The sequence below is a fragment of the Chaetodon trifascialis genome, chromosome 19, assembly GCF_039877785.1.
Source record: "Chaetodon trifascialis isolate fChaTrf1 chromosome 19, fChaTrf1.hap1, whole genome shotgun sequence".
Classification (NCBI taxonomy): Eukaryota; Metazoa; Chordata; class Actinopteri; order Chaetodontiformes; family Chaetodontidae; genus Chaetodon; species Chaetodon trifascialis.
In genome coordinates, this window is record NC_092074.1 from 8,891,276 (window position 1) to 8,904,140 (window position 12,865).

Below are 12,865 nucleotides of genomic sequence, written 5' to 3' on the forward strand. Positions count from 1 at the left end.
TTTAAATGCGCTTTTAAAGGGTCACTTTACCCAAATTAGGCATATTTTCTCAGTTACTTCTAGGGGCATTTAACCATGCAGATAGGTTTGGTTTTGGGTCTTAAAGACCGTGAAAACCTCTTTTTGAGCTAAATGCTAATGCTAACATGGTCAATGTTGACATGGTACTGTACAGCAATGTCTTTCTCAATTTAGCCTGTTAGCATGATGGGAATGTCATTAGTTTTGCAGGTATTTAATCATAAATCAAAGTACTGGACAAGCTGAAATGTTGGCCTGATGATGGCACTGGATGGAAAGTCAGGGATCATCAGACTTAGTACAGTTCCTCCTGAGGGGAAAGTGTTATGGTAATCTGTCTAGTAGGTGCTGAGATGTGTTTGGACAAAAGTGGCGGACAGACACACATTTCTGTCCCTCAGGTCATGCTGCTAGAATGGCCAAAAAGCAAAAACCAGTAACAAGAGGTCTATTTTTTTTTTAGTTTAGGAGTTCAGGATGCAATTTTAATCAAATGAGTTACATAAGCAAGGACCACTATTTCTTATTTAAGATTGCCATCTGCTGTGTTCAGGAAGATGATGACAAGAAGACTGCCTGGCTCACTTAAGAGCTACTCTTGCCACACGAAGATGCAGTGTGAACAGTGAGGCTGAACACAGAGAAATCTCAAAACACTGGCATCACTGTTTCTTGGGTGAGCTGACCTTTTAAGGAGAGCGATGAGGTTTTTAGAAATAGTTTACTGCATGTGAGGGGGCTCAATTATGCTCCTGTGTGTCAGTACATACGCTGCTCTGGAGACAGATAGAATGAAGACAAAGGAAGATATAGATGAAGCTGCAGAGACGTTGTGCATCTCAATAGACTTGTTGAAGGGACTATTTTTGGGACGAGTAATATTATTTTTCACTCTGCAAGAGATAGGAAGTCAGTCCTGATAAGTGTTTGTGAAACCCATTTGCAGTTCAGGCGGGAGACGGTCCATGCAGAGGGAAAACACACAACCCACACACACACGCGTGCACACACTCTGACGGCAAACGCACACAGCTGTATTTGTGTCAGTCGATAAGACAGTGCTGAGAGACTGCGAGAGGCGAGGGGGGAGGTGTTCGGCGGGGGAGACAGTGAGACAGAGAGAGGGGGGTGAGAGAGAGAGAGACATGAACAGAGATTAGAGAGCGAGAGCGATGGAGGGAGGCAGAGGGTTGATCGAGAGACGCTCCCCACCGGCTCACTAAAATCATCGCCGGCCCAATTTCACAGGAAGCACTAAACCCGTCCATTATCTCTTGGCTCGTTGGCTGTCAGACGCAGGCTCATCTACACCCTGACAGATGACGGTCTGTCTGTCTGCGTCTGTCCTTAACAGGCACACACACAAACATAAAAAGACAAACACCAAGTATGCACACACACACACACACACACACACACACACACACACACACACACACACACACACACACACACACACACACACACACACACACACACACACACGGAGTAACCTCCTGGCTCGTTACATAATTCATGCACTGTGTACCTGTGCCCCCGGGGGATGTATAGTTGATATGAGGTAAGAAGAGGTTGTGTGTGTCTGTTGTGTGCTCTCTCTCTCTCTTGCTCTCTCTCTCTCTCTCTCTCTCTCTGTGCGTGTTTCTCACCAGACTTTTCTCTCATTCCTCCTCTGCCAGCTGCTCTGCCAGCCCTTTAATACCATTCAGCTCTCGCCCAAAACACCCGCGTTACATAATCATAATTTTCCTCACAGTAGTCTTGCTCTGAAAACGGCACTAATAACAGAGAGCAAGTTTCTGGGCGACGGTGCTGAGGGAAGTGCCTGCGCGCTGGCGCTTTAAAGACACAAGAACAACTTCTTGTCAGGCAACATTTGAATTAAAATTTTTGACCCTGCGTTTGTGTCTGGTGCCCGCTGCTCCGAGTGTTGCCTTGAGCAACAGTATGCCACCATTTGAGATAATAATTGTCTCTGGTTGAAAAGCAGCATTTGGACAGCTTTCTGCCTTGAGAATCAATCATGTGCCAACATCTTAAATGGGGTTCATCCTGCGACAAATATAGAATTTATGAAATCTTTAATGGTGTGGAAAATGTATTGAAATGAGTACAGACATAGATATTTGTGTATTTATTTGCTTTGAAATATTTATTTTTATTTATATATTTGCTTTCTGGCCAAGAGCTAAAGAAGAAGATTAATACCACTGTCATATCTGGCTATTACATAAAAGGCTACTACAGCTAGCAGCCTGGTTAGCTTAGCTTAGCACAAAAAGCTGAAATGGGAAACAGCCAGGCAACTAAAGCAAACTAACAAGGCAACAAAAGGCCCATCAGCATCTCTAAAGCTCACCAAGTAACACATTATAGCTCTTTGTTTAATCACTATAAAAGCTGAAGTGTAAAAATGACAATTTAGATTAACCAGACAAGACACAACTATCATTTAGCGCACTTTAGTCCCTTCTGTGTTTATGCTAAGCTAAGCTAACTGGCCGTTGGCTGCAGTAGCATTTTATTTACCCGATGTCAGTCTTCTCATTCACCTCTTCACAAGAAAGCTAATAAGTTCATTTATCAAAATATCAAACTCTCTTTTTCCTGCTGTGTGTCTAATAGCCTTGTCCAGACGTAAATGTAAAACGAAGAAGACTTGCCGGATTCAAATCAATAGCAATCATCCCTGTGCTCCACCTTTCAAGGCTGTATTTTTGTGAGGAAGCCTGCCTGTGGATAAGATCTCTGCACCGGGAACACAGCTGTCAGTGTTTTGAATCATGCAGAGCTGTACACTGTGTTTTTCCTGCTACCTTGGAGTTATGGCAGCTTGGTTAGAGTGTTTCTTCTGTTGATGCGTCCTTCACAGGTCCCTGGTGGCTCCGGCCGGAATGTGGCTGCAGGTTTGTGCGTTGAATAACTACAGAGGTTGGCCAATAACATGTCAGAAGCTATGGTTGGATCCACCTATCATTTCAGCCGTGGTCTGCTCATTACAACGATTGAGCAATAACATAGGAAGAGCAAGGGACGATGGAAAATACTGAGTAGGATGATAATAATGATAAGGAGAAAACAACAGGCACAGAAAAGCTTATACACTGACAACTGGATTTCTTTGTTGCCATGGGTGTGGGTCAACATTTTCACTGAAGTAATATTGAGGATTTGTAGAAAGCCTCCTCCCATTTACATTTAAAAGTTTAGGTTGTCTAACTAAGAAGAACTATGGAACACCCGAATTAAAACGCTGGCTCTCATCTTCGCCTGAGCACCCAACTTTTTCGCAATCAGGGTTGTACATTGAAGAAGGGACTTCCTGTTCATGAGACGCAAAGGGAACCCGAAGCACCCACAAAGCATTCAGCCTCACACAGCTGTATATAGTACGATGATATTTGGCCTCCAAATGGCAATCAGGAGTTTACGGTTTGGAAAGCAGAAGTCAAGCACATGATATGGAAGGTGTTCAAGTGGGCAGAGTTGCAAGAACACTGTTGCCAGGCAACCGGGCAACCATAATGGAAGTCCTCTCTAACGAGATAGCGAGATGTCAATGGCCACAGATTGAAAGGCTGCATGCATATAAATGGTTACGGTAATGTCGCAATATATGCCTTTTCCAGTTTTGCTGTTACAATGCTAATGAAAAGCAAACATTAATATTCATGTCTTGAAGTAGAACAATTTAGTTGAAGAGCTGGTAATTCTCTTTCAAATGGGAAATAAGAAGGCATAATGAGCTAAGAGAAACCATACACTTGGGAATATCGAGCCGCAACCTGGTACACGCTGGTTTAAAAAGGAAACAGCATCTCTGTCATGATACAAAAGGTGATGAACAATGGCAACCCATCCCCTGAGGACGTAACATCTCTACACCGCGTTGAAGCTTACACCGTGTTGAATGCGCTCGTGAAACCGCACCTGTGACAAAGACTGCAGGTGCTGTCGCCTGTCTTACCTATCATGGGCGATTCAATGAAGCTCCAGGTGTTGCTCTGCGGTACATAGGACTGGAGGACACCCGCCGAGCGTCCGGCCTCGTTCACGCCTCCGAAAACGTAGACCTTCCCTCCGCACACTGTAGCTGCCGCTGAATGGACCGGCTTGGGAAGAGGAGAAACCGTCTCCCACTGGTTGGTGATAGTGTCGTACCTGGAAATTTAAGAAAAAGATTTATTCTTTTTTTTTTTTTTTTTTTTTTTAGGTGTTTTTAGTTTTTGTGCACCATTATAGTAATTCAACCGTAAAGATAAAAGAGGAGGCGCAGGTCAAACGTAAGGTCATGACAACACTTCCATTAAACAGATCCACCAGTCTCTAAATTACTTATGAAATCTCTAACGATTCATAAAGTACTCTAACAGTTTGCAGTCAGTCATTTACACATGCACACGCACACACCAACAGTACACAGCAAATCTCTGATTCTGAAAGTTCCCACTGCTCTGAATTGACTGTGAAATGCTCATTTTGGCTGCAGGGCTGACAGATATAATTAGGAGAATGCCTACACCACCAGGGAAGATGAAAAAGACCAACCATTATGTACAATGACAGCAATTAAAGCAATTACACAAAGCAACATATGTTGGGAGCTACAAGCCATTAGTCTCTAGAGTTGGGCTGTGTGTCAGCGCGGAGCTTTGGACCTTTCTCACTGAGCCCTCTTTGGCAGAGACTTCAACGCCGAGCCTAAAACTCAGCCGACCCAAACCGGCATAAACAGACGCAGGCAGATGAAAGGGCCTGACACAATGGGCGGCATGCGAACAAGACACTGGCTTATGGGATTGTGCCCTTGTCAGAGGTTGAGTGTTGGTTTCTATGTATATTCCTTAAATTTGCATTTGTGTTTGCTGCGCCTGCTGTGTGTGTGCGTGTTTGGACGTGTGTTTTTTTTGTCCCGCGGCTCCATTAGCGTGGTGTGTTAGCAGCGTAATCCTGTGTCCATGGGCCACTGATCAAAGGGGAAGCGCCGACAGCTTTCCAGCTGGAGCAGGCCTCATTAAAGAGCCACAAACAGATCCAGGATCTGTGATTAAAACACACATCTATTCAGACTAAAGCAGGCCCTCTTGATCAAGGCTGTCTCTTTGTTCTGAAAGAAAAACACCTTTGCATGAAAAACTGAAGCCACCGTCCCACAGGACAGCAAACCTTACACATCAAACATCTGAGCAATGTTTTACTGACTTACTCACATTAGTCGGCTCCCACTTAGAGAAGAGGGTGGGGTCAATGACCTTCATTAGGCCTTTTGTTTAAGTTTAGAGAGCACACAGATGTCTACATCCTTTACTTTTCATACGTTCTCATCCGATGCACCCATCAAAGACAGACAGGTGTTCAGTCTATGGATGCTTTACTGCTGCAGCGGCTGAATTTAAATGACACCTGGATGCTGGTCACATCCGCCTTCCTGTGAGAAGACTGTTAGATGAAGTGCGAGAGGAGACGGAGGAATTAGCCTTTGGGAATTTTCCCTTCGGGGGTCTGATAATGGTCTTGGCATCAACTTCCAAGGGGATGGGTTTAATTCGACTGGCAGGCTGAGAAAGTGGTGACATGGAAGACACTCTAGGATAGGTGGACTTGAAACACTCAGAGTGCCAATTAGCACTGTTTAGACACACACACACACACACACACACACACACACACACACACACACCAGCAGCAGCAGCAGCATCAGGTTGAGTAAGGGAGCCCTGCTGAGAAAGAAGGACTAACACGTGTCTCATTCTCTGGCAGATGTAATTACCCATTGGACCACATCGGGGGAGGTTCATAAATTTGAGGATCAGACACTGCTGAGTGAAGCTGATTACTGGATAGACAACAGGCCAAGAGGGCTACTGCAAACAGCTGGTCCTGATGAGAAAAGATAACAACTTTAACAAATACTGCATCTTTACAGTTAGTTAGAATATAAGAGAGATGTAATCTCTTGCCGTTTTTCTGGCCATTATTACACTACTCAGATCCTTAATTTGCTTTCAAATCTAAAGTTTTTCTCTCGAACTTCACACATCTGTGACCAATTAAGCCAAAACGTCAAAGCTGCACGACTTAATAATTTGATATTTACAATATATCAACAACACGTGGTGTAAAAGAACCCGCAGAGAATTATTACCTGACTCTGCAGTTGCCCTCAGCTCTGTGGAGCTTTTTAGCATTTTTTAGCTCATTATTTTGATTTCTCGGCCTGCCACCCACACTTTGCTTTGCTTCACTCTCACTGCTGCTGCTTTTAGTGAAAAATTATAAACTGAGTGTGCACTACCTCCTCAGCATCAAACAGCAGACTAAGTTAGTGACCAGCTGCAGGGTTTGGCTATCCGGTAATTATTGTTCTTTTTTTTAACCAAGAAGATCTATTGAAGCCAGACATATTTAAATATCTCTCTCATAATATCAGGTGAAAATCATTCCTGAGTTAAAATATCTTGGCTCTACACGCTGTTGCAAGTTTTATGTTTTTTCTGTGGATTTTTAATGAAGTACTTTACAATAATAAAATTACCGTTTCTATGAATGGAGTCTGGCTTTGACGATATAAAGGCTGCTTCTGGTTAAACAGAAAGCATCTTAATCTGTAGGGATCATTTCCATGATGTTATCAGACACTCAGACTAACAATCTGAGTCTGTCAGTGGCAAAAACACTTTTAGTGAATGTGCACTAAAGGTGTGCAAACGCCTGGAGGGATTACACTGCAGCCTGCTTCGTGGCTGCCAGCACTCTCGCTCACTACTGGACCGTTTTCAAAAAAACTGCTGTCCCTCATTCTCACCAATACACAAAAACATGGGATAATAGAGTCCCTAAGCACAGGTAACATTTGACCGGAATTTCTCCCATTTGTCCAGGACGTGGAAACTGGCTGGTGAACATAGTGGAGCATTTGGCACATAAAGAGCCAGATATTTCCCTCAAGAGTTTGTCGAGACCAAAAACAGAGCTAAAACTCGAGTGAGCATTGGACTTACATTCATCAGGTGGCCAGAAACATGACTCCAAATATTTGCTAATGTTGCTCCGTGTCTGCTGGATGTGCAAATAGGCAAATATTTGCTTACACATTTGCCACAACAACTTCCTAAGGTGTCAGCGTCGTATTTTCAGGTGTGGAGCTGTGTGTTTTTTTTCTGCTTCTTTCCTGTGTGTGCCTCTCCAGGTGCCGCCCTCACCCAGGTGCTTTCCATCATACATCAGAGCCTGGACATTTAAGACAGGGCCAGATGGCAGCTTATTCTGCAGATGGCAGTTTAGACTGTGTGCTTTCTGTTTGATAGTAAATTCTCAATCTGAGCTTATACTTTTCCTGACATCTTTCTTACTTTCCTTACTGCTCTCATCTCCTGGACTTTCTCTGGGAACGTAACAACAGGTTGTTCCTGTTGCTCAAGAGTGGTTAAAAAAGCTTTGAAAGGTGGGTGGAAATGCCTGACATCAACTTTTTGCAACTCAGTCCACCTCAAAACAGAGAGAAAAGCACAGACAGAACACAAATACAGAAATGTGACAGCATCATTCTTTGTATCATTCTTTACTGTGTGACCCCATTTCTTCGGGTAATAAGCAGCTCAAGAATAAAGGCTTTAAGGGCCATTAATTTAAACAGGGCATGCTATCATGCAGTCAGTAGGGTAAGAGTTCTGACAGAGATATGTGCAGGTCAAAAGAGACTCAGCGTCTTAAATCTCTGCAGAGGTCACAAACCTGATTGAATTCATTACATGTGTGAGTCACTATCAAGACTTTAATATGAGCCGTGACATTAGGACTGACACTAAAAAAGACTCAAGAGTGGGTGTTGATTATATCTCCAAGGCTGAGGAGACGGAGGATGGATGGAGACGGAGAAAAAAAGGCACTTCTTACATAAACAAAGACTATATCTCTCCAGAAAAGCAGACAGAGCTTTTTCACTGTCACTAATACACTGTAGGAGTTTATCCATCAGCACGTTGTGCTGCATTGATTGCTTTTTAAAAAAAAAAGTGTTTATACACAAAGACTGATCACCGCATGAAGCCATGTAATCGGCTGTAGCTCCTGACAGGGCTTGTTTCATCATGCAGGGAAAATTGTCTCTAAAATGCGGCTGCAGGGTTACAACAGAACAAATAAAGTAGGATTGTGCTTTTTTTACAAGGGGAGAGAAAGAGGGAAAGAAAGATAGATAGAGACTGTGAATGTAAGAAAGAGGGCAGACTTTCAGCTAGATTTGCTTCTGAATATGTAATCTGGATAAAGATGTTAATGCTCGCAGCACGCACTGCGACTGGCGTGTCAGCAAATCAGGATTCTAATTCGATGTCAGCCAGGTGTAACGGCGACCCACGCAGCGTGATGCTGTTGGTAAAATAGTTGCAGCTAACATCTCTCTGGCCTTCGTTCTCCACTGACCCGTCTGGATAAGAACCGTAATGTTCGAGAACAGGTGAAACTGGAGAGTTGCCGTGGAAATGCGCAGTCACACCTGGCATGTTTGTTTGTGTTGACAGCAGACAGGTTCGCCATCCCCCCACCTGCTTGCTTGCTCTGTCTAATGCACATGAAGAATTAGATCCAACCTTAATATGCCAGTCTGCAACCCACAATCTGGGGAGAGGATATATATATATATATATATATATATATATATATATATATATATATATATATATATATATATATATATATATATATATATATATATATATATATATATATATATATATATATATATATATATATATATATATATATATATATATATACACACACACACACACACATACACACACACACACACACACACACACACACATGCACACACACACGCACACACAAGGGTGGACTGTGCATTATCTGTACGGCATATTCACACATACTGTAAACTACATATTTATTGACTATACGTCCAACCTGCTAGTTCCATATGAGAAGCCCTGCAATCATGGCTCCTTGACTATGGAATGATCTGTTGGAGGAGATCAGATGAGCCACCTCTTTATCTCAATCAAATCTTTATTTCACAATAGATTATTTCACATTTTTCCTCTTTGAGATTGTTTTTATGTTGCATGGTGATACACTGCACTGTTGATCTAAAATCCTGTTCTGCCCTCTTTAAAAAAACATGTGTCTGGACGTGGCACTCGCCAGCTGAGACTGTGTCACTTAGTTACGATGTCATTGCAGACGAGCAGCGAAAATGTGGTGCATGAGCAGATATTGCCCCTCGGGGGCCTCACTTTGTAACATTAACCACGTGCATCTCAGTCAAAGACCATAAAATGAACAGTTCAGTGTCGGCTGCTCTGCAGCCTTCCGTTGGACTTCCTCTGTGGCATTACACGTCTTTGTGTGTGCGTTATTTTTCTGTGTTTCTGGAGTGGCCCGTGATGGAGCAGCACCGAGATGCTATGGAGAAGAGGAATGCATATGAAAAGCATGAATCAGTAAGTGTGATATAATACATGTGATGCGTAATGTGATAGAGGAAGTCAAGATGCCTGTCTCATGAAGCTGACCACATACCCTCCTACACAATACATAGAGGAGCCATCTGTGTCTCTCTCTTACCAATCACATAGAGGACGCCTGCAGCAACACGATCAATTCACTAATATGGTTACCTGCAGGGGAGCGTGGATGATGAATCACGCTTTACTCCATACCTCTCTGACTCCCTCTTTCACATACAAACACACACATGCGATAAAGTATACCAGATGGGTTGCCAGTCTGCACGCATCCAGTTCCCCTGAGATACAAACTACAGCATGGAGTGAGAAAAGAGAGGGGAGTTACAGGGAGGAATGAAAAAAAAAAAAAAAACTGCCTTGCTCAGCTAACAAAAACCACTTGGGCTCTATACACCTCAGCGCTGACAAAAAGATCCATTAAGAGGAAGAAGAGTGCATTATGCTGCATTTACAGCCAAACTGGAATGGCATGCAAACACTGAATGCTTAACAATAGCTAATAACACTATCTTTGAAAAGCCAGACACCTTGTAGTAGAAGATGACGGACAAATGGGAAAGACACACTGACAAAAGCTGCATTCATTCAAGTTGTTAACCGCGCTTTCACCACACATGCCCGCACCAACAGCACTGTAACCTTTAGAAACTGAGTGCGTGCACCGGAATGCAATTGAAGTTGGTCTAAAAAAGAAAGAAATGCATTAATCGCCTGCAGTAAGGAGCTGATGCTCTAGATTCTATCGAGCAGGAAGTCATGCCCTTAAGTTACAAATTCACATTAATCCCTGCAATCTATCTCACCCAGCTATGTAACTCACTCACGTGAACACTATCTCTCTGTCTATCTTGCATTCTTTTCCTGCTGGCCACATGCACCCTTCAAGATGCACGCGCACACTTCAGCATGGAAAAACTAATGCTGCTTCAGTCGTGTGGGGAAATTTGCTTGAAATTTGCGAAAGGAAAAAAGGGTCCGTTTGCAACCAAATCAAAGAGTCACTTTTGGTTTTGATCATAGCTGAAATTTTCACCCAGATCTGTTCACTGCACTGACTGCATGTTAGTCATGCTCACAGTTGTCAGCTGGTTGGACGTTTAGCATTGAGCTCTGCACACCGCTGTACCCCACAGTGCTGCTCTCTAGACTAGTCTGGTCCACACTGAGGTTAGTTCACACTGAGTTTCTCTTTTCAAACCATCGACTGTCTTATTTTATTCTACAGTCAACCCCCAAGTTTGCAAGCTCCCCCATCTGGTGTCGAGTGTCATTAAAGCAGAGGACCTTAATATATAAGACATTTGCATGCTGCCCTATGTTCGACAAAATTTGTTTTCTATAAAGCCGTTGGAAGAGGTACAAGAAGAGAGGGAGTGCATGTGTATGTGAGTGCATCAATCCTGCATCGCCCTCTGTTTCCTGTCAGAAGTAATGAAGTGAGAGGTCGTGATTTGGCTTGAGGAAACCAGGACTACTGTGTGAATCAGCTTCGGCCTGGAGGCCAATCAAAACAATTTGCACACATATAGGCTTCATTTGCTTACATTAACATTTCCCATGTTTAATGTTCATTAGCAGCGAGGTGGGGGAAATCTCAACAGCATGATAAAAACCACTCTATAGATTGCCGATGAGGGGGGAAAAATAGAGTTAGATGAGTCTGCTGAACTTTCATTTCAAAGCAAATTTAGCTGCACGTGTGTGGTGCATGCCGGCTGTTTTGACAAAGAAAGCTGCTGATAGTGTGGATGTTCATTTGAAATCACTCAACTGTGACATCCTGCTCCTTTGCATATTTGCTACAATCTCATCCAAAATGCTTTACTCGCACCTGAGCAAGATCGGTGTGTGAACCGGGACGACAGAAAGACATAGGCGAAGGAAGGAAGAGAAGGGGTAAAGATGAGGAAATGAAAACCAGGACAGGAGAGGAGAGTGGCGACCGTTTTTTTTTTTTTTTTTTTTGCATTAATTTGAATGTCTATCAAGTCGGGCAGGAGATAGAAGAGCATGAAGGCGAACAGGAGAGAGAACATCCATTTTGGAGAGGAGGAGGCGTAGGAGGGCTGAGAGTGGGCGCGAGAGGACAGACTGAGAGTCTATCTGTGTTGTGTCAGCTGCCATATGTGTGTCAGAGCACATCACAGAAACTGTGAGGCCCTTACCCACACCTCCACTCTCACCCTGCTGTCTGCTGGGCACCAACACTCGCACATACACATGTCTCCAAACCACCGGCGTCACCATTTTTCTCAGACTTGCACACTGTTAGATATTGCACTTGGACACACGTAGACACACATCCATCCACAGTGGGTGTGTGGACATAAAAGTGAACACACTGCATGCGTTTTGATCCCTTGCGATTGAAAAATCCGACAAGATAATAGTCCTTTGTCCTTCTCTTTTTAATAAATTAAATAAAAGTTTATCTAATGTTACTTTCTTTCTGAAGGACTGAAACCAAAACCTTGTTTAAACAATTACTGTACTGTGTCCTGTGCTCAAACTCCATTGCAGTTGCATTGGAATTACCTCTCAGAGTCTGATGCCATCTATGTTTGGCCACTTATCCTTGAAAATAAAACACACGGCTGAGCGCCACAATGGGCCCAGAAATCAAGGAATATCGCTATTAGCTTTTTATTTTTTTAATAGTAAGATTCTATAATGCAATGTTGTGCCTCGTGGTTGCTACGAGACATGTATGCTTCTAAATATGGCCTTGGTTGAAGTGTTTAGTGCATGAATGTAGCGGTAAAGAGGTATACAGTGGGTCTAAGTTAACAGCGATTATGGAGAAGATCCTTTTATGATCTGTATGTTTAATTTAATATGCAGCCTGAGTGCCGTGCTGATGTTTTTTGGACAAGCAGAGGTTGTCAAATGTGGCAGGAGTTACACGCGCAAACTCACCTTTTGCCACGCTCTATTTCACAAACAACAGCTTTACGTAAATTGTGAGGGATGAAAACAAAAGCAGCAGCTTTGTGACAACTAATTTGAACTCCTTTGTATGCACCTCTGTTCCCCGTGTTGATTTGCTCTGCATGTGACAGCTGTTTGTACCTGCGCTCTCTCTCCTGGGGTTGCTAATCAATGTCTTACGGTGAATTCTACTGATTCCTGCCTTGTACAGGCAGGGCTCAGTGCTGCTCAGAAATGTAAATGTTTCGGTGTTTGCATCCTATGGGAAGCGCATCTTTTTGCTGACATGCTCGCTAGTAAAGAATTACATAATGTGTAGATCATCTGTTGCACTGTCCAATCAAAAAATCACTTTAACAGCAAGGCACACCACAAGCTAATGACCAAAAGGGTGACAAATAACATGTACAATCTATATAACCACACAT

General features: G+C 43.1%; 1 protein-coding gene across 3 annotated transcripts in view; it reads right to left on the reverse strand.

The window, feature by feature from the left end:
• LOC139347433 (kelch-like protein 29) overlaps positions 1-12,865 on the reverse strand; it is a 194,185-nt gene that overhangs the window by 8,373 nt on the left and 172,947 nt on the right. For all 3 annotated transcript variants that reach the window (XM_070987045.1, XM_070987043.1, XM_070987046.1), the window contains one exon: positions 3,989-4,182. In XM_070987045.1, coding sequence (XP_070843146.1) covers positions 3,989-4,182 — 194 coding nt within the window. The remainder of the gene's footprint in view (positions 1-3,988; positions 4,183-12,865) is intronic.